The sequence below is a fragment of the Pan troglodytes genome, chromosome 3 (genome assembly GCF_028858775.2).
Source record: "Pan troglodytes isolate AG18354 chromosome 3, NHGRI_mPanTro3-v2.0_pri, whole genome shotgun sequence".
Classification (NCBI taxonomy): domain Eukaryota; kingdom Metazoa; phylum Chordata; class Mammalia; order Primates; family Hominidae; genus Pan; species Pan troglodytes.
Genome location: NC_072401.2, coordinates 110,993,803 through 111,016,409, shown reverse-complemented (window position 1 = coordinate 111,016,409; position 22,607 = coordinate 110,993,803). Strand labels below are relative to the sequence as shown.

The 22,607-nt window shown below is 40.5% G+C and overlaps 2 protein-coding genes and 1 pseudogene across 9 annotated transcripts in view; 1 reads left to right on the top strand and 2 right to left on the bottom strand.

Annotated features, from left to right (window-relative positions):
* Positions 1 to 3,087: 3,087 nt before the first annotated feature.
* On the bottom strand, positions 3,088 to 3,650 carry LOC134809905 (cell division control protein 42 homolog; annotated as a pseudogene).
* A 28-nt stretch (positions 3,651 to 3,678) lies between these two features.
* Positions 3,679 to 6,688, top strand: LOC129143889 (protein SET-like). Its single transcript, XM_063809731.1, has one exon. The coding sequence runs from the start codon at positions 5,288 to 5,290 to the stop codon at positions 5,585 to 5,587; it is 300 nt and encodes a 99-aa protein (XP_063665801.1). The 5' UTR covers positions 3,679 to 5,287; the 3' UTR covers positions 5,588 to 6,688.
* Positions 6,689 to 18,346: 11,658 nt separating this feature from the next.
* Positions 18,347 to 22,607, bottom strand: part of SEC24B (SEC24 homolog B, COPII coat complex component) — a 106,382-nt gene continuing 102,121 nt past the window's right edge. For all 8 annotated transcript variants that reach the window (XM_016952010.3, XM_016952004.3, XM_016952006.4 and 5 more), the window contains 2 exons: positions 20,198 to 20,301; positions 18,347 to 19,236 (listed from right to left, as the gene is read on the bottom strand). In XM_016952010.3, the coding sequence (XP_016807499.2) occupies positions 19,122 to 19,236; positions 20,198 to 20,301 (219 nt within the window). In that variant the 3' untranslated portion in view covers positions 18,347 to 19,121. The remainder of the gene's footprint in view (positions 19,237 to 20,197; positions 20,302 to 22,607) is intronic.

The window sequence follows — 22,607 nt, the reverse complement described above, 5'->3', positions numbered from 1 at the left end:
AACTGATAAAAATCCCTATCAGCATTTATGAAGAATCTTGATAATGTGTCCTGAATTGGTGGGTTCTTGGTCTCACTGAGTTCAAGAATGAAGCCGCGGACCCTGGCGGTGAGTGTTACAGTTCTTAAAGGTGGCGTGTCCGGAGTTTGTTCTTTCTGATGTTCGGACACGTTTGGAGTTTCTTCCTCCTGGTGGGTTCGGTGGTCTCGCTGGCTTCAGGAGTGAAGCTGCAGACCTTGGCAGTGAGTGTTACAGCTCTTAAGGTGGCGCGTCCGGAGTTGTTCATTCCTCCCAGTGGGTTCGGGTCTCACTGGCCTCATGAATGAAGCTGCAAACCTTCGCGGTGAGTGTTACAGATCATAAACGCAGTGCAGATCCAAAGAGTGAGCAGCAGCAAGATTTATTGCAAACAACAAAAGAACAAAGCTTCTAGAGCGTGGCAGGGGACCCAGACAGGTTGCCACTGCTGGCTCTGGCAGCCTGCTTTTATTCCCCCATCTGGCCCCACCCACATCCTGCTGATTGGTCCATTTTACAGAGCGCTGATTGGTCCGTTTTGACAGGGTGCTGATTGATGTGTCTACAATCCCTGAGCTAGATACAGAGTGCTGATTGGTGTATTTACAATCCTTTAACTGGACATAAAGGTTCCCCAAGTCCCCACTAGATTAGCTAGACACGGAGCACTGGTGCATTTACAAACCTTGAGCTAGACACAGGGTGCTGATTGGTGTGTTTACAATCCTTTAGCTAGACATAAAGGTTCTCCAAGTCCCCAGGAGATTAGCTAGATACAGAGTGCTGATTGGTGCATCCAGGAACCCTGAGCTAGACACAGAGCACTGATTGGTGCATTTACAAACCTTTAGCTAGACACAGAGTGCTGATTGGTGCATTTACAATCCTCTAACTAGACATAAAAGTTCTCCAAGTCCCCACCCCTCTCAGGAGCCCAGTTGGCTTCCCCTAGTGGATGCCATGCCAGGGTTGCGGGCTGAGCTGCTTGCCAGTCCTGCGCTCGCACCTCGTGCCTGCACTCAGCAGCCCTTGGGCAGTCAATGGGACCCGACGCCGCTGAGGCAGGGGCGGTGCCCCTCAGGGAGGCTAGGGCCTAGCAGAAGCCCACCGCGGGGGGACTTGCGCATGGCGGGCTGCAGATCCAAGCCCTGCCCCATGGGGAGGTGGCTGAGGCCTGGTGAGAATTTGAGCGTGGCGCGGGCCGGCTGGCAGTGCTGGGGAACCTGACGCCCCCCCTCTGCAGCTGCTGGCCCAGGTGCTAAGCCCTTCACTGCCCAGGCCGGGGGTGCCGGCCGCCCCTCCAAGTGCGGGGCCACGGAGCCCACGCCCACCCGGAACTCGCGCTGTCCCACAAGGCCACATGCAGCCCCAGTTCCCACCTGCGTCTCTCCCTCAACCTCCCTGCAAGCAGAGGGAGCTGGTACCAGCTTCCGCAAGCCCGGAGAGGGGCTCCCACAGTGCAGCAGCGGGCTGAAGGGCTCCTCAAGCATGGCCAGAGTGGACTCTGAGGCCAAGGAGGCGCTGAGAGCCAGCGAGGGCCGCCAGCACGTTGTCGCCTTTCAATAAGATTCTTTACACAATTTTTATTAAACCAGAGAGCCAGCCAGGCGTGGTGGCTCGTGCCTGTAATCCCAGCACTTTGGGAGGCCAAGACGGGCGGATCACAAGGTCAGGAGTTCAAGACCAGCCTGGCCAACATTGGTGAAACCCTGTCTCTACTAAGAATACAAAAATTAGCCGGGCGTGGTGGAACGTGCCTGTAGTCCTGGCTACTCGGGAGGCTAAGGGAGGAGAATTGCTTGAACCCAGGGAGGCGGAGATTGCAGTGAGCCGAGGTTGTGCCACTACACTCCAGCCTGGGCGACAGAGCAAGACTCCATCTCAAAAAATAAACAAACCAGAGAGCCTCATTTGGGGGCTCTTGGGTTCCTCGTCTGCTACACAGAAGTGAGGAGATTCCCCTGACTGATCTCATGTTGTTAAGTGTTCTATCCATCCCCACCACACCCCAACTTCTTCATGAAGCAGGTCTCCATCCTTATAACTTGAGAGGCTGTGAATCATTCCATAGATGTTGGTCTTCTGGTACCGCTCTTCACATTGCCTCTACATACCAGGTCTTCGGCTGCATTCTAGAAACATCATATACTATTGATTGCAAATCTGTAATAAACAATATAAGACAATGACTGACAGGGAAAAAGTTTTTTAAAGTTACAAACTCAATCCACTTGTTGCATTTCAAAGGTGCAATACTTTTCTTTATTCATCAGTTAAAGAAGTTAGAAATTAACTTCCCCAAAAATCAGCAACCGGCAAACAAATTTCCTTGAAAGTCACAGTCACATATTTAGTGCATCCCAGAAAAGAACAGGGGCAAGAGAATTTTCATCCACTTTCATGAGTTTCATCAAATACTGAGCCTACTCAAGGGTGGAGAGAAAAGGTAACTTTCAAAAAGGGGTATGTTATTAAATAAGGCATTTACTATATTCTTTCCTAAAAGCACCCCAGATAGGGAACATGTTTTTTAAACTAGATCTAGGAAGTCGAATATGGAGTCAATCCATCCTTCTCCTCTTAAGGACTGACCACTGGTTAATGAATTTAAAAAGAGAAAAGAAAAGAAAAGAAAAAAGACTAAAAAACAAACCCTACAAACACTCCTCCTCCAAAAAAGAAAAAAATAAAACCCCACTAAGATGTCCCAGATTACCCTCCAGAATGGACCCAGGGAGCAGCTTCAACAATTCCAATTAGTCTGTTACACAGTCATCACAAGCATGCCTTGCTTTTAAGTAAAAACAAAATTGTTTTTTGAAACAAAAACCAAAAATGAGTACTGATCACTTTTCTAACAATACACAATTACTCAGAATTAACTAGTATTGGGAGGGAGAAGTGGGCCATACCTCTAATCCCTGTCTCACATGGATGCATGTGGGTTGGTGCAGGGTATTTGTCATTATTGCATAAATGAATTTTAATTTTTAATCTTTTGTTTGATTTAAACATTGCTTTTAGTATGATGCCTACACCAGCTGTGCAGAAAGGGCTCTGGAGAGATGTTCATAGCAGCATAGGCTTGCAGCTCTTCTTCAGTTCTGGAGGCTCCAGGACAGCCAATATTGCTTTGTCAAATCCATTCTTTAGATCTTGCTGTGTGGGTACAGGACCGTCCATATACTTGACAGCCTTCAGGTTGTGGGCCGGCTTTTCAGCAGTCTCTGGAGTGATAGGCTTCTATTTGTTCTTGGTAATTTTCTCAATAATAGACCCTCTGAGATCAATTTGGGTTGTGACAAGCAAGAAAGGAGCCTTTGGACAGTGGTGAGTTATCTCAGGCCCTCACTTTTCTTTCATACTTTAAAATGAACATGGAGAGACCACTGAGAAACAGCCTAGAAATATATCTGTGTAGATAACTCAGGAGTTATAGTCTGTCATAATCTTCTTGCCCTGCAGAATTAAAAGTCTAAGAGTATATGGCTCTGCACCAGTCCTAACTGTGAGTGCATAGTTGTCAAAAACAGTCTGTATCTATTAGGATGGAAATTTGTTGTGTAGGATATCAGGAGACATGTTTTACCAACAACTGCATTGACCACAACAATGCATCTAATTGTCTGCATTGCTGAAATAGTTTTGTATCCACTCTAAATATTTGAAATCTGATGTTGACCTCAGCTTCTCCAGAAAAGAGTCTTATTAGGAAGGAGGGGAATGGAGAAGAGGGGGAGGAGATGTCCGTTTCGCAGCACAGAATCTGGCCACAAAGGTGGGATTAGCAAACTCCTGTGGGAGAAGCTCCGGACACTGCAGACAGAGCGGGTTTACCGGGGAGGCACTGTCCACAAAGTCGCTCAGCACACATAGATGTTTCGGGTGCACAACAAACTTTCCCACAGTATATAGGACTCTTGATGAGACAAAACGATTACTCAATGTGAGCTAGTTCATAAGTATTACTTATATGTCACAGCCTTTTCACATTCGAATCTCTGATCTCGCTTTTCAAAAAAAAACTTTGTAAACAGCTCTATTAAGGTATGATCTACATATCATAACTTTCATTTATTAAAAGTTATTTTTGGCAAATTTACAGAGTTATGCAACAGTCACCACAATCAATTAGAACATTTCCATCACTCTAGAAAGATTCCTCAGGCTCATTTGCCTCACTCTCCATTCTTACCTCCAGCCCCAGGCAACTACTAATCTACTTTCTGTCTCTCTAGGAAGCAAAGAGCAAGCTGAGCTGGAGATACATTTACTTTGGGTTTAGTGGGATATTTTTGTGTGGTTCATGGTCATTTCTATGTATTGTTAAGATATTGCTAGCCATGCCCACGTAGGAATGGCTTCCAGGAATACTCCTGTTATCCACTGGGCCTCCCACTTTGATAGAATTTTAATGGTAAATAGAGAAGGATATTCCTTTCCCTATTCTGTCTCCAGGTCCTGGACCTCCATTGCTAATAGAGTATTAAAGAACTCTGTACCCAAATGAGAGTACACATTATTTCAAACACATATGGATGATTCACAATGTAATGCCCACATGGTGGGCCTCAAAGGGAATCTCAAAAATGACCTTAAACTTGCTAACATATAAGCTATGTTCATGAAATTAAATATAAGAAATTGGAGTTTTCTGCCTGCTTCCTGAAGAGCAAGGAGACTGGTGGTCTGGTTCTTGGGCTTCCCTAGCAGCATGGCCCCCAAATGCCAGTCTTCCCTCCTGTCTTGAAAGAAGACACCAAGACCACCTCCTGTTCTGAGACCAGAGGAGACTTCGGCCTCTGTAGGCTTGCCAAAGAAGGGCGAAAAAGAACAGCAAGAAGCAATTGAACACATTGATGAAATACAAAATGAAATAGACAGACTTAATGAACAAGACAATGAGGAGATTTTGAAAGTAGAACAGAAATATAACAAACTCTGCCAACCATTTTTTCAGAAGAGGTCAGAATTGATCTCTAAAATCCTAAATTTGGGGGTAACAACATTTGGCAATCATTTACAAGTGTCTGCACTGCTTGGGAAGAAAAACGAAGAGACGTTGCATTATTTGACCAGAGTTGAAGTGACAGAATTTGAAGATATTAAATCAGGTTACAGAGTAGATTTTTATTTTGATGAAAATCCTTACTTTGAAAATAAAGTTCTCTCCAAAGAATTTCATCTGAATGAGAGTGGTAATCCATCTTCAAAATCCACTGAAATCAAATGGAAATCTGGAAAGGATGTGACGAAACGTTTAAGTCAAATGCAGAATAAAGCCAGCAGGAAGAGGCAGCATGAGGCACCAGAGAGCTTCTTGACCTGGTTTACTGACCATTCTGATGCAGGGGCTGATGACTTAGGAGAGGACATCAAAGATGATATTTGGCCAAACCCATTACAGTACTACTTGGTTCCCCATATGGATGATGAAGAAGGAGAAGATGATAATGAGGAGGAGGAGGAGGAAGGATTAGAAGACACTGATGAAGAAGGGGATGAAGATGAAGGTGAAGAAGATGATGATGAAGGGCAGGAAGGAGAGGAGGATGAAAGAGATGACTAATAGAATACTGATGGATTCCAACCTTCCCCTTTTTAAATTTTCTCCAGTCCCTGGGAGCAAGTTGTAGTCTGTTTTATTTTGTTTTGTTTTTGCCTCCTGTGCTCAGTCGCCCTATTCTTGAGGTCTCTTTTCTCTACACTTAATTGGGGGAAGTATCTTGAGCAGACTACATTGAGAAAAGAGTCTCTACCCCTTTCTGTTCGAAATTCATTTTTATCCCTTCCTGTCTGAATAAAAACTGTATGGAATCAACACCACCAAGTTCTGTGGGAAAAAAGAAAAACCTGCTCCCTTCGCTCTGCTGGAAGCTGGAGAGTGCTAGGCTCCTGCGTAGCAGTGCATAGAATTCTAGCTTCTTGCCTCCTTTCTCTGTATATTGGGCTCAGAAAGTACACTGTGTGTCTATGTGAATATGGACAGTTAGCACTGACCAACATGTATCTATTTTCTCTTGTTTAAAAAAAAGAAAAAAAAAACTTTTAAAAATGGGGTTGGCTGGGTGCAGTGGCTCACGCCTGTAATCCCAGCACTTTGGGAGGCCGACGCGGGTGAATCACCTGAGGTCAGGAGTTCGAGACCACCCTGGCCAACATGGTGAAACCCCGTCTCTACTAAAAAAATACAAAGATTAGTTGGGCGTGGTGGCAGTCACCTGTAATCCCAGGTACTCGGGAGACTGAGGCAGGAGAATCGCTTGAACCCAGCAGGCGGAGGTTGCAGTGAGCTGAGATGCGGTTGGTTGCATTAACTTCTACTTCCTGCCAGTTAGCCCTTACTCTGCTTTTTTTTCCCTTTAGCATTTAATCATTACCTGACATATTACATACTTTTAAAATCTGTCTCCCCCAACTGGAATGTAAGCTCCATGACAGAAGGGACCTTGTCTGTTTTGTTCACTGCTCTATCACCAGCACCTAAGTAGTAGGTTCTCAAATATCTGCTGAATAAATTTAATAGATCAATAATAAAACAGGACTTTAAAACTACAACCACCTTTAGGCTGGGCACAGTGGCTCACGCCTATAATCCTAGCACTTTGGGAGACCGAGGTGGGTGGATTGCCTGAGCTCAGGAGTTTGAGAACAGCCTGGGCAACATGGTGAAACCCCATCTCTACTAAAATACAAAAAATTAGCCAGGCATGGTGGTGTGCACCTGTAATCCCAGCTACTCGGGAGGCTGAGACAGGAGAATCTCTTGAACCTGGGAGGCAGAGGTTGCAGTGAGCCGAGATCACTCCATTGCACTCCAGCCTGGGTGACAGAGCAAGAATCTGTCTCAAAAAAACAAACCCCAAAAAACTACAACCACTTTAAAAAATAATAGAAACACACAAACTTGTGGTTAGTAGTACAAGAGGATTTGCCAGACACTCTTCTAGGCTGATGGTAGAGTGATGAATAAAAACGATGAGTTTCTATATTCACAAACTATGTATTTGTCAAAGGACTAATATCCAGAATCTACAAAGAACTCAAACAAATCAGCAAGAAAAACACAAATAATCCCATCAAAAAGTGGGCAAAGGATGTGAATAGACAATTCTCAAAAGCTTATACAAACAGCCCACAAACATATCAAAAAATGCTCAACATCACTAATTATCAGGGAAATGCAAATTAAAACCACAATGAGATACCAACTTACTCCTGCAAGAATAGCCATAATTAAGAAGTGAAAAAAACAATAGATGTTGGTGTAGACGTGGTGAAAAGAAAACACTTTTATACTGCTGGTGCTAATGTAAACTAGTCCAACCACTATGGAAAACAATATGAAGATTCCTTAAAGAATTAAAAGTAGATCTACCATTCAATCCAGCAATCCCACTATTGTGTATCTACTCGAAGGAAAAGAATTCATTATATGAAAAAGACACGTGCACACACGTTTACAGCAGCACAATTTGCAACTGCAAAAATATGGAACAAACCTGAATGCCCATCACCCAAGTAAATAAAGAAAATGTGGTGTGTATATATATATACACACACCATGAAATACTACTCAGCCATAAAAAACAAAATAATGTCCTTTGTAGCAACTTAGATGGAGCTGGGGGCCATTATTCTAAGTGAAATAACTCCAGAATGGAAAACCAAATATAGTATGTTCTCGCTTATAAGCAGGGGCTAAGCTATGAGGATGCAAAGATGTAAGAATGATATAATGTACTTTGGGGATTCAGGTGTGGGGAAGGTTGGGTGGGGGTGAGGGATAAAAGACTACATAGTGGGGTCAGGCATGGTGGCTCATGCCTGTAGTCCCAGCACTTTGGGAGGCCGGGGCGGATGGATCGCTTGAGGCCAGGAGTTCAAGACTAGCCTGGCCAAAATGGCAAAACTCCATCTCTACTAAAAATACAAAAATTAGCCGGGCATGGTCGTGTGTGCCTGTAGTCCCAGTTACTCGGGTGGCTGAGGCATGAGAATCGCTTGAATCTGGGAGGCAGAGGTTGCAGTGAGCCAAGATTGGCCACTGCACTCCAGCCTGGGTGACAGAGCAAGACTCCAACTCAAAAAAAAAAAAAAAAAAAAAAAAAAAAAAAGACTACATATTAGGTACAGTGTATACTGCTTGGGTAATGGTGATGGGTGCATCAAAATCACAGAAATCACCACTGAAGGACTTATCCATGTAACCAAAACCACCTGTACCCCACAAAACTATTGAAATAAAAAAAAATTTTTTAATTGACACTTAAGAACTTTTTTTTTTAAAGATGAGTTCTGTGTTCTTACTTACACAGAACCTAGTGGGGAAGCTTGTTCACCTAGTGAACAAGTAATTAAGTAGAGTGACATAAAGGTTATAAAACTACAAGGGCTATGTGAACATACAGCAGGGAGACCCCACCTAAGCTAGTGGTAAGGGACAGGCTGGCATCAGTACACACTAATAACTGAAGGAGGAAGAGCAGCTAACCAGATAAAAAAGTAAAGATGAGTTCTTAGCAGGAGAAACAGCATGTTTACAGGCTCAGAGGCTTAAGAGGTCATAACCACTATTGTAATAAAGAGATAGGTCAAAAGCCTGAGATAGTCTTTTTGGAATAAACCTGATAGCAAAAACAAACAAACAAAAAAAACCCACAATTGTGACTTACTGGTGAGCATCGAGTTTTGAAGTCTGATGGTATGTACATGTAATGAACTAAGACTACTTGCTTCTTTCTGTATACCCATCTGTACTGGATGGTCTGAAGCAAAAAAGTGTAGTGAATACATCGATCACAGTAAAAGTGGAGGTAGCAGCAGCCCACATGATAATATTTTGGTTTTCCATGTCCAGTGTGGAAAAATTGCAGTGAAGGTGGAAAGTGATAGGAGGGCAAAGGGCAGGCTCAATGTGGGAGTATTATTACTATTATTACTGTTGTGCTGTTATTTTGTTAAGACATTGACTGCCATTTATCAAGTATTTACTACAAGTAAGGTGCTGCACAAGAAACTTTACATACTCGTTCCATATAATTCTCACAAAACTCTTACCATTATTCTCTAGTAGGGATATGAAAGCTCAGAGAAGTTTAGAGACTTACCCCAGGTAACACAGCTAACAGAGGAACTATAATTCAAATTTTGTTCTGTTTGGCTTGCAAACCCATATTCTTTCTATTACAGTCAGTCTAACATAATGTGACAGATCCAGTGCTAGAACTGAATTCTTTTTCACTATCAAATTTATTCCCACTATACCTCTCAGACTGTCTTCTAATTTCCCTTCAGCACAGTACGGAATGTTGGTTGGTTGGCATTCTTTACCTGGTGGGAGATGCAAATCTTACTTTTGAAGAGTTTGAATCATTAGTGATCCATTCTTTTATTAGGCTGCTATATTTCTTTAACTTTTAGTACTGAACATAGAAGTATTAAGAGGCACTCTGGAAAAATCCTCTAGATTTTCGATATAGTCCTCCTTGCCCCATTATGTCACAGCAAATCAATTCCTCTTCATAATCAGGATGATTCTTCTTCTGGTTGTTGACAAAAGGAACCCAAAATGGCTAGGTAATACTCGTAACTTCCAATACAGTGGGAACATTGCTGTGTCCCTTTGAGAACTAAGCATCTCTCCTTTGTAAACTAAGACCCTAAAATTTGGGGACTATATTAAGGGAATGATTTCACTTTCAATTCTTGACTCTTAGACCTGTGTGTCTGGCTACAGGGGAAAAATGTTGGTTGCTTATTCAAAGCATATACTGTATCCTGTAGGATGATACTCCAACCATCACCATAACTGAGTCATCAGAAGAACATTCCACCTTTCTGCCAGGTCAGCTGCTTTTTGGGGTATGTAGTAGTCTGTTCCTGCATTGCTATAAAGAGCTACTTGAGACTGGGTAATTTAGACATAAAAGGCTTAACTGACTCACAATTCCACAGGCTGTACAGGAAGCATGACTGGGGAGGCCCGAGGAAATGTAAAATCATGGCCAAAGGCAAAGGGGAAGCAGGCACGTCTTACATGACCAGAGAAGAAGGAAGAGAGATCAGGGGTAGGTGCTACACACTTTTAAACAATCTGATCTCATAAGAACTCACTATCACAAGAACAGCAAGGGGGAAATCTGCCCCCATGATCCAATCTAATCACCTCCCACCAGGCCCCTCCTCCAACCTTGGGGATTACAATTCGTCATGAGATTTGGGCAGGGACACAAATCCAAACCACATCAGGGTGACAGGTTGTAGTAAGAGCAGTGAATTCCCATTAACACACTTCTTTTGCTATGAGTTCCTTGATCAGAAGCAATGTTGTGGAGGTCATATGGCAGTGATGAAGGCATTCTGTAAGCCCACAGATGGTGGTGGTAGCAGAAACACTGCAAGCAGGGCAGGCAAATCCATATCCAGATTGTGTGTCTATTCCATTGAGGACAAATGCTCCATGATCAAAGGGGTACAATGTAATCAACATATCAGGTGGCTACTAGTTTTCCCCAAGGAATGATGCCATATTGAGGAATCAAAGAAGGTCTCAGCTGACAACGCTTAGAAATAACAGTGGCAGTAGACAGATCAGCCTTGGTGAAGGGACATCCATAATATTTAGCCCACACATAGCTTCTATCTTTACAAGTATGGCAACTTTGTACATGAACCATTGAGCAAATACTGGGGTGGCTACAGAAAGAGGCTGATATTCACAGGATGGGTCACCTTCTCCACCTGACTGAGATGGACAAATTTTGCTGCAGATGCCCTTTGGGGTGCATTGATATGGAACATAATTATCTCATTTGCTGTGTCCATTTCGTGAAGTTCATTCAAATCCCTCTTCTCCAAACCTCCTTGTCACCAATTTTCTAATCCTGTTCCTACCAAGACCTTTGTCATCTAGTCATTTGCCATTGCCTATGAAGCTACATAGATCTACATCTTTTGAGAGGTACATAGTCTAGACAAAGTGGCGATCAATGTACTGCTTGAAGTTTTGCCCACAAAGAGGATTTCTTTATTATTAGACTAATACTATAGCAGACCAGTTGATGCCAGCACTTTGTCTTAAATTCAGGTTTTAGTTTCTCCCTTAGCTGATTATAGGAAAACATCCACATGAGGCCATAAATGTGAATGCAGGGAAAGGAAGCCATGCAGCAGGAGCAGGTGTCATGAGTCAGAGCTGCCAGCTCGTGCAACTGACTTCAGGATCTGCTGAGCCTAATCCCTTATATACTAATGTTAAGCTGCCACTTAACGATAGATCGCTATTGTGCATGTTCACTTCTACTGCTTGGTTCACACTGGTCAGCATAGATCCCAAGGACATTTGACATCCTGTAGTAGGCAGCTCAATAGCAATATAAGAGCTACTCTCACAAAGGTAAGTTTTTGGTTTTTTTTTTTTTTTTTGCAGAAGAGGGTATGGCTCTGCTCTAAAACCCTAGAGAAGTCTGACTCTCCAGTTGAGGCTTGATGTGGCATTTGTATTTGCCACAGACACTCCCAAGTTGGATCTGCTGGGTCAATAAAGCCCATGTGGCAAAGCAGTTTGCACTGAAGTCTGAGTTGATGTAGAGGCTTCTTTTGCTCTAACCACACCTCAGATTGGCAGCCTTACAGGTTACTTGGTAATGGAGTACAGTGACACACTGAAATGTATACATAGCTTCCAAAAAAAAAAAAAAAAAAAAGCCACCAAGCACTGTGCCTTGCATTATAGAAGGTGGCACAGGGAGCAGCAATTTGTCTTCTACATTAGTGGGGATTTTGCAAGATGCTCCAGACCACTGAAACTCAACTTTGAGGTGGTATACTCCTGAATTTTCATAAGGTTTATTATCTACCTTCTGGCACCATTCTCATTCTATGTCAGATTTTCTTTCAATTTCTATCTAGTGTAGTATAGTATGTTTCTCCTCTTATCCAACTGAAACTGTCTTTATTTTTATTCACAGGTCTTCAGTGCATTTTCTATCTAGCTTGGAATAACATTGGTTCTGCTGGACACAGTGGCTCACACCTGTAATCTCAGTGCTTTGGGAGGCTGAGGTGGGAGGATCGCCTGAGCCCAGGAGTTCAGTACCAGCCTGGGCAACATAGCAATATCTTGTCTCTACCAAAAATAATTAGCCAGGCATGGTAGTACATGCCTATAGTCCCAGCCGCTCAGGAGGCTGAAGCAGGAGGATCCCTTGAGCCCAGGAGTTTGAGGCTGCAGTGAGCTATGATCAATACCACTGCACTCCAGCCTAGCAAGACCCTGTCTCTAGGAAAAACTGGTTCAACAAACATTTCCTAAATGCCTACTATATGTCAGGTATAGGGGGCACTATGACGAAGAGAACCTGGTTCCCATGTTTGAGGGAGAATGTCAATTGTAACACAGTCTGATGGGGGCTACAATAGAGATGAGAATGTGTTATGGATACACACAGGAAGGAGTATTTAACCCAGATGAGAGAGCCATCAGGAGAGGCTGCCAGGAGGTAATGATCCCTAGGCTGAATTCTGAAGGATAAGGAGGAGTAAGTGCTAAGAAAGCCAGGAAGGGAATGAAAGACAGTGTTTTCCAAGCAGTGGAGCAGCATTTGCAAAGCCTGGATGTGAACAAACGACAGCCCCTGTAATGATGTACATTTACCTTCTTTTCCTTTCAAAGTTATTCTTCTGGTTCCTACTCATTCTCCACCCCAATTTTGTCCTCACTCCTTCCCAGATTATGACCCAAAAGAGTGCCATAAATGCTATGAAGACGATTTAGGTTCACTACATTTTTGGTAAAAACCTTTTGAAAGACCACTTTTTGCTTGTGAACACAGTACTCAGGGTCTTAGTTATTAAATAACTCAGCTTTAAGTTTTGACCTTTCTTGTTAAACATCTTATTCATCCATTTCTCCATTTACCTCTATCATTCCTAACTCTGCACATAATTACTTACTTACCAGCTTTTGATAACTAATAGGAGACAGGCTAGAGACACAGTATCTTCCACTCTATTAGAATTTTTCTGGTTCCATAGGAAGCGCATGTAATAGGCGTTTCCTATTGTTACTATGCAAGTCATAACACCTAAGCCCCAAAGAAGCAGAATTTAAAGAAATTGACTACAGGGGAAAAAGATCCATAAAAACTTTCATTAAGAATGGGAAAAAGTCCTCCTAACTGGTATGTTTTACAGATTTCCCAAGGGTCACTGTGAAATGACTCCACTATAAGAAAGGCTAATAAGCTTTTGCAGTTGTTCAATTAAATTTAAATGTGTCTCTGCCATGTATTCTGTCTTGGGAAGAGTACCTGGGGATATGTGAAGTGGGATAAGAAGTATAAGGAAAATCCAAAATACAATCCCTGCTCTAAAGCAAATTCCTAAGTAATAAAGACTTGAGAGGAATATATAGAAATTGCTTATTGTTTATTTTTAAAGAGAATGAGCTTAAACATATGATTTAATATTATAAAACAATATCCTATTAAGTTAAAAAGAAACCAGTTATAATATGGCAGTTGGCTTAATTCTATATACAAGTTATTTAAATTAGCACATATTCACTGGCTACATCATCAAAATGTTATAAGCAATATAGAGGGGTAGGTTATGCATATTTATTTTTAGCAATGAAAGTATAATTATTTTTCTACCAAAAATATTTAAAACCCAGCTATAGAAAAATAGAAAAATATAGTGAAATATGCATACATACATCATTATATACAAATCAAATAATCTATAGCAATCTCAATGGCTATCAAGCTAAAATAATACATATCTGAAATGCAAAAATAGCAGAAAAACCATGAACACCTCCCAACAAGATAATACATTCATAAGAAAATGCTTGAGTACTGACCGTAGGATAGTTTCTGTCAGCTGTCTGACCTGCTGTGTGACAGTATCTGTATATACACTTTTGTGCATTCTTGCAAAATTATAAACCTTGTACAGGGACCAGGCATCTTATAAGTAGAATCCTAAGCAAACTCTAATAAAACACTGATTTTCATTTGTGGAAACAAATTTTAGTGGTCTTTTGTAATTCACTTATTAGTAAGTAATAACATTACTAGTAAGTAATTACTTGTAAGTAATGCTGATTGGTCCAAAAGTAAAAATCCACAGAACTGTGCATTGTTTACTAAAGGAAACAAAAAATAATTAATTTTTGGATCTGCCCATGCCAAATCTGAAGGCAATGAATACATTAATAGTTTCTGTGTCCCCTGATTATGGCTACCTTCTCCACTTAAGCCAAGTACACATACACACTTCCTGCCCACTTGTTTTATATTACGTACTACTTCTTATGGTTATTATAAGAATGCAGGCAGGAGGAGGATACCAATTTGCTGGTTGATACAGATCCTGTCTCTGAATTCAGAGGCAAAAGATGAATGAATTATGTAGTATCTTCTATTTTTGTTTTTCAGGTTTCATGTGCCAAACATAGCTTGAGTGTTATTTTTTTTCTTTAAAAATGTGTATGTTTTTTTTTTTCTTTCAGACAGTCTTGCTCTGTCATCAAGGCTGGATTACAGTGGTGCAGTTGTAGCTCACTGCAGCCTCAAACTCCCGGGCCCAAGTAATCCTCTCACCTCAGCCTCCCAGGCAGCTAGGACTACAGGCACACACTACCACAACTGGCTAATTTTTTATTTTTTATGGAGATGGGGTCTTGCTGTGCCGCCCAGGCTGGTCTCAAACTCCTGGCCTCAAGAGATCCTCCCACCTGGACCTGCCAAAGTGTTGGGATTACAAGTGTGAGCCATCACACCCGGCTGAGTGTTTATTTTTTTCATAAATCGTCTTCTTTCAGTAATTTTTAGTTCTATCTAGATAATGTCTGCAATGTTATTTTCAACTTTGTTGTGAGTTTTCCTCTTTTCCTATGTCTTCAAAAGTATTTTAGTGAGAAGATACTTAGAAGAGGAGGGCTCACGGTTTCTTTAATATAACACTTTGCTAATATGTGCCTTTCCTACCCTCACAAGTTGAATATGTAACAGTCAAATCCCCAAATAGCTATCAAATAGTATTTGCCACACACATATATACATATTAATGTATGAATACTTTTAATACATTAATGTATGCATTTTAGTGTATCTCTGGCCAAGCCCCTAATCAGGTAGTGAATATGAATTGAGGTATCCAAAAAGCTCGCCCAGGAAATTCTGATCCCATCCCTACCAATAACACTAAGAACCACTACCTTTTTTTAGTTAGTTGAAAAAGCAGCTCACAGAATTCCTGACAAGCATACCCCTTCCTCTCACCCAACACTCCCTGCCTCACAAAGCAAATGGCCAAAGAGACTTGTCCCATTAGGAGGCAATGAGAATGGATTATCCACCTCCCATCAGGATTACTCTCGTTGTGCCTATATTTTGGTTTATGTCAGTCTCCACACACGCTAACTGAAACCTGGCTGTCTTGAGGATATTACCTTCCTCCAAACCTGTCAAAGGATGGCTGTGTTTGATCCTAAACCCCAGGCAGGCATCCCTCTACTCCTCTGTTGGCATCCAGATTCTTCTTCCTCCTTGCCTACCTCAGGTCCTCAGCATATCCCCTTGCCACTCCTCCTTATTGCAATCATTTACAGTCTCCGTGTCCCCAGCATTATTCCTGTCATTTTTGGGGGATAATTTTAATAATCAAATAGATGATCCATTTGAAATCCTGGGCTCTAAGTTCTCACCTCCCTACCTCTAGTTATCTTTAATAACATCTCAACCACTCATTCCCCCTAGTCTTGTCATTATCTAAACTTCCCCCAAATCTCAATTCCAAGCTTTTCATATCCTAACCACTACATTTTATCTTTCCAACTCATTCTTTCTGACACCTATACTCTTAATAGCTTTTTAACCTCAATGGGACCTCCAAACAACTAAGCCCGCTACCCATCTCTACCCATCTCTATCCATCACCCATTTTGTGCTCTTGTAGCTTAAATGAGTCACTCCCTTGTATACATCCTAAATTCCCTTGCTCCTCCTCTGTTCCTTGTACCCAACTGTGGTTAAATCCGACTTCCTACCAAGCACTGAATATAGCTAGAGGAAAGAGGTACAGTTATGCTTATTAGTTTTATTTTAAGTTCGACTCACAGCCCAAGATGGGTCCTCACAATCCTATTACATACCAGTAGTAAATTCAACATCTTACTCTCCTAGATTATTTTGCAAAACCTCTAACCCTCTTACACCCTTTCAGCTGATAATTCTGTTGCTTCTTTCACAGAGAAAAGAGCACTCGCAAGGTAAGTTCTACATTCATCTACCACAAAGCTCTCCTATTTGGACAGCTCTTGTTCCAGGTATCTATGTGGCTTTAGCTCTCTGCTCAACTCTCATCTTCTTAAAAGAGCCTTTCCTGGTCACTATCAAAAACAGTATTTTCCATCTCCTTTCCGAGCTTTATTTTTCTTTGTAACATTCACCATACTTACATAGAATTATATATCACACTTACAAATTATATAAAATGATTTTTGCCTCTCCCCAGTCTTCTACGTTCTCACTTCAGAGTATAAGCTTTGTGGAAGTGAAGATTTTATTTTGTGCCTGGAACAATATCTGGCAAGCATTAAATGCTTACAAATATTTATCGAATGAGAGACAAAATATCCAGACAAAAGATTTTTGTCTTTTATAAAGAAGAATTATACTTTTTATGGTAAAATTGCAGTATTTAGTTGGCCTTAGAGTACTAAAGTTTCTCTCTCTTTTTTTTTGAGTTGAAGTCTGGCTCTTGCCCAGGTTGGAGTGCAGTGGTGCAATCTCGGCTCACCGCAACCTCTGCCTCCCAGGTTCAAGTGATTCTTCTGCCTCAGCCTCCCAAATAGGTGGGACTACAGGAAGGCACCACCATGCCTGGCTTAGTTTCTCTTAATGTTCAGATTCTCTCTTGCTAGAGGCAGCATGGTATAGGGACAAGTATGGTCCTGTGGGTGGGGGGTGGGGTGGGAGTAGGTTGTGGGTAGGGAGAACATTTGGATTTTTACTATTAGCATTGTCACTAATTAGTAAGTAATGTCATTTAGGGTGAGTCATTTAACCTCTCATTTCCAGCAGGGAATGTGAGAGTACTTTTATTTTTAGCCAAAGAAATGAGATCCATGAAAGCACAAAAACAGTAAAAATAACCCACTACACAGCAAGCCTTTTTCTTTTTCTTTTTTTTTTTTTTTGAGACAGGGCTTCACTCTATCTCCCAGACTGAGTGCGGTGGTGTGGTCAGAGCTCATTGCGACCTTGACCTCCTCGGCTCAGGATGTCCTTCCACCTTAGCCTCCTGAGTAGGTGGGACTACAGATGCACACAATCCCTGGCTAATTTGTTTGCATTTTTGTAGAGACAGGGTTTCCCCGATGTTGCCCAGGCTGGTCTCGAACCTCTGGGCTCAAGCCATCTGCTTGCTTTGGTCCCTCAAAGTGCTAGGATTATAGGCATGAGCCACCATGCCTGGCAGAGTCTCTTTCCTTCCAAAGTTTGTTGATGGGGACTTTCATAGTGTACAGAATAAAATTATGTCCCATAATCTAATGGATCCTTAAGAGTTTTTTATAGTAAATAAGTTGTTAGTGAATGAGAGGTTTCTTGATCAGAAGAAAATCACTTTCAAAATTCAAGATGGCAATCTTAAAGTCAATTAAATAAATGGGATAGTGACATGTGTTACTAAAATTTTCTTGCTGTAAGTGTGCAGGCAAAAATATCTAATGTAAATAAGAAAGACAATTTAAGATTATACTTACTAGTTAAGAATATTTTTGAAAGTAGCACCATTTGTTTTAGAATACAAACAGAATAAGTACTTGGTAATGTCCACAGACTAATGAAAATGTATTGATTCATATATATTACTTTTTTTTTTTTTTTTAAGATGGAGTCTCACTCTGTTGCCCAGGCTGGAGTGCAGTGGCGTGATCTTGGCTCACTGCAACCTCAGCCTCCAGGTTCAAGCGATTCTACTGCTTCAGCCTCCTGAGTAGCTAGGATTACAGGTGCCCGCCAGCACACCTGGCTAATTTTGTTATTTTTAGCAGAGATGGGGTTTCATCATGTTGGTCAGGCAGGTCATGAACACCTGACCTCAAGTCATCTGCCCACCTTGGCCTCCCAAAGTGCTGGGATTACAGGCGTGAGCCACCGCGCCTGGCCTGATTCATATATATTACTAACTGAAATGCAGTATCACTGCACTTCCCCAATTAGTAAATTCAATACATCCTGTATGTAAAAAAACCCACCAATCCCCACAAAAAACCAATCAAACAAAAACCCCAAAAAATCACCAAACCATACTGTCAAGCGAAATAGTTTTAATTAGTAGGCTGATCATAAATAAATCTACATAAAAGATTTAACAGAATTACAAAGAGTTTTGTGTTCCTTTGTGGACTCAATTCATAATATGCATTAGTCAACCTCATTCTCTAACTGTGACAAAAAGAGTTGTCATCCAACAATGCAGCACAGTTTAAGCAATTCATATGCTATAGTTACATTTTTACATTTTCTTTACAAATGTAACATTTATGTACATTATATATAGATTTTTTTCTATAGTTCATGTACTGAAACTCTATTGTTTTTACAGAGAAAATGTTGAATTCATTTAATGAATAAGAAACATTCCTTGTTAAAAAGTAATTCATATAAACAAATAACACGGTACCAATGCCTTTTGGCATCTCTTGCCAGAGTTCAAGTCCAGAAATGTTATATTAATTATAAGAAAAAAGAATTTATCTAATTTTACATTATGACATATCATTCCACATAGCTACATAAATTTGCCAGCTTGCAATGAACAGAGCACTGTACTGCCATACTACTGGAAATGTGTAGAAACCAATTCAAAATATACTTGGTGAAACAGCATCATCGTTACCATTAATTTGAGTTGAAAAAGATCTGTCAAGTTCTTTCTTCCCCTTTACTTTTTACCAAAGCCTCAGAGTGCTGTGTGTTGCATCTTGTATTAACAAATGCCTTCATTTCAAATTTCTCACGCGCTTCTCTGACAGATTATGCTTTACCTAGGTTATAGATCTTTTTCTTATTCAATTTTATTCTACTTCACTTACAAATCTGCTGCTGAACATGAAGCAAAAATTCATAGTAAGAAAATGCAGCCTCTGTCCGGTCTTCAATCAAATGCTGAAAAAATTCTGCTTTGGCAGGACTCTCATCTCTGGAAGAAAGAAAAGGGCATTTGTCTAAACGTATTTAAAAGCCCTGATTTCACCACTTTGCAATCTAGCTCATAAAATTACACTTGTATCCTGTAAATTTATACAAATAAAATAAAAGTGCATATTTCTAAAAATAGTATATATTTTAAAAATTACTGGGCTGGCAACTCACACCTGTAATCTCAGCACTTTAAGAGGCTAAGGTGGGAGGACTGCTTGAGCCCAGGAGTTTAAGACCAGCCTGGGTAAGATAGAAAGATCCCCATTGCTTAAAAAAAAAAAAAAAAAATTTAAAAATCGGCCAGGCGTGGTGGCTCACGCCTGTAATCCCAGCACTTTGAGAGGCCGAGGCAGGTGGATCACCTGAGGTGAGGAGTTCAAGACCAGCCTGGCCAACATGGTGAAACCCTGTCTCTATTAAAAATACAAAAATTAGCTGGGCATGGTGGTGGGCGCCTGTAATCCCAGCTACTTGGGAGGCTGAGGCAGGCGAATCGCTGGAATCCAGGACGCAGAGGTTGCAGTGGGCTGAGATCGCACCATCGCACTCCAGCCCGGGTGACAAGAGCGAAACTTTGTCTCAAAAAGAGAAAAAAAAAAAATTAAAAATTAGCCAGGTGTGGAGGGAAGTGCCTGCAGTCCCAGCTACTCGGGAGTCTGAGTTGGGAGGATTACTTGAGCATGGGAGGTCCAGGCTGCAGTGAACTGTGATAGTAGCACCCCTGCACTGCAGCCTGAGTGACAGAGTGAGACTCTATCTCAAATTAAATAAATAAAGAAAATTAAAAATTACTAATACATGGAGATGTCAGAAAATGGAATACAGGGGATTTAAATCAAGTAACAACATTTTACCATCAGAATATATTTTGCTACTATTTAAAGTTTGCTTTGAAGACAAGCAATTCCACAGACTACATAGGAAAGACAACTTCATAATTAAGTTACAAAAGTACTTACTTTACTATGTGAAGGATTGGACTTAATGGTCTGCTGTCTCTAAGCCAAGTTATGAAGGATCTGGCTCTTTCTGATGAAAGTGTATCTAGCTCTGGAAGATGTGTCTGGTAAAAGAAATACAATTAGGAAACTTTCCTTTCTCATAGACTTCAGCAGTAATAGAACAAAATCATGATTCCTACTATCACCCCCAACTGCCAGCACTCTATTTCTTAGCCTCAACAGCAGCAACTACACAAATAAAATTTAAACTGTTGAAAAATCTGTTTATATTTTTCTGGATAAGTCAATAAAATATGTGCAATGACAAGTATGTCACTGACATTTTAACTGACTATATTTTTCTTGGTAAGTCAATAAAACATAAACAACGATTAGCATGTCACCAGTATTGTGTGGCGGCTTTATGTTTCTTCTAGAGGAAATGTTCAAATGAAGGGGGATACCATTAAATTCCAAATTCCCTTAGCAATTATATATGATTATATTCTATTCTAAAAACAGCCATTCTGGGAGAATTTCATGTTTTCTTTAATTTAAAGGCAAAGAATTTTAAAGTACAGTGTGGATATGTAAATATATTTTAAAACTATACGCGAGACCATTTTAAAAGGACCTAAAAGTCTATTATTTTTTATATACATAAAAAGGTAAGATTTACTTTCCTTTTTCAAAGCCAACTGTAAATTAAATAGTAAATTAACAGTAAATTAAATAATTCAAAAATGTAGTATATAACAAAATTTAAATAGACAAGTTTGGAATAATTATGTTTGTAATTCCGGTCAACATTTTAAAAACCATTTCCATTTTGATGTGAATTTTTTCAGATGTTTTCTAAATTATTACTAAGTATACAAACACATTTTTGAAAATACAAATGGGGATCATATCATGCATATTATTCACTTCAGGCTGTATTCTTCTTCTTCTTCTTTTTTTTCTTTTTAAGAGATGGGGTCTTGCTAGGTTGCCCAGACTGGAGTGCAATGGCTGTACACAAGTGCAGTCATAGTACACTACAGCTTTGAACTCCTGGGCTCAAGCTATCCTCCTGCCTCAGCCTCCTAGCCTCCTAAGTAGCTGGGACCACAGGTGCATGGCACAGTGCCCCAGACTGTATTCTTTTTAATAAATGCACAGCTATTATTTAATACTATAAGCATGTGTGTATATATGCATACTTCTATGAATATATCTACGGGACACATTCTTTGCAGAATAATTTACCCTGTCATAAAGAACATGATTTTCACAGACATTGTCAAATGGCCCTCTAAAAAGGTTATATAAGTACTATATATTCCAGTCAATAATGCTCAACAGTGTCCACTGTCCTAAACTGTCTACATGATTGCCTATTATCAAATTTTAAAATTTTTGACAATCTGGTAAATGAAAGAAATGCTAAATTACTATTTTTTTCCTAATTATGAGTGAGGTTAACTATTGTTTCATATGACCTCTACTTTATTCTTCTTTTATGAATTGCCTATTAAAATCCTTTACCCAGTTTTGTCTGGAGGAGGCAGAAAGTAAGGAAGGTCTTCTCAAAGATTTGTAAGAGAACTTTTTATAGAGAAGTTAGCCCTTTTCAGTCTTATGAGTTACAGATAATCTTAAGATTTTATTGTTTGTATTTTGGCTTTATTTATTTATTTATTGTTACCAAATATAAATGTTTTATATTTGTGCTTTCAGATTTATTGATCTTTTGAATCACCGACTTACAAAGGTGTTACCCATTCTAATATTATAAAAAAAAAAAAAATTTTGGCCGGGCGCAGTGGCTCACGCCTGTAATCCCAGCACTTTGGGAGGCCAAGGTGGGGGGATCACAAAGTCAGGAGATTGAGACCATCCTAGCTAACACAGTGAAACCCCGTCTCTACTAAAAATACAAACAATTAGCTGGGCGTGGTGGCAGGCGCCTGTAGTCCCAGCTACCCGGGAGACTGAGGCAGGAGAATGGCGCGAACCCGGGAGGCAGAGCTTGCAGTGAGCCAAGATTGCGCCACTGCACTCCAACCTGGGTGACAGAGCGAGACTCCATCTCCAAAAAAACAAAACAAAACAAAAAATTGACAAATATTTCTTCTAGTGATCTGCATGGTTTCCCTTTTTACATTTAAATGTTTGATCCATTTGAAAGTTATTTTGATATAAGGAATAAGGTAAATATCCAGTCTTGTTTTTTCCTTAATGACTAATCAGTGGTCCCAAGATTATTTTTCTAATATTCCATTTCCCCACAGTAATTTGAAATGCAATCTTTACCACACTGTATTTTTCATTAATTAGATCTGTTTCTGAACTCTATTCTGTCCCGCTGATCTGTTTACTGTGCCAGTATCATGGTACTTAAATAACTACAGCTTTAGAATAAGGTTTACTATTTTACTTAGAATTT

Excerpts from the sequence above, each read along its gene's own strand:
- LOC129143889 (XM_063809731.1), top strand. The coding sequence starts at position 5,288 with ATGCAGAATAAAGCCAGCAGGAAGAGGCAGCATGAGGCACCAGAGAGC.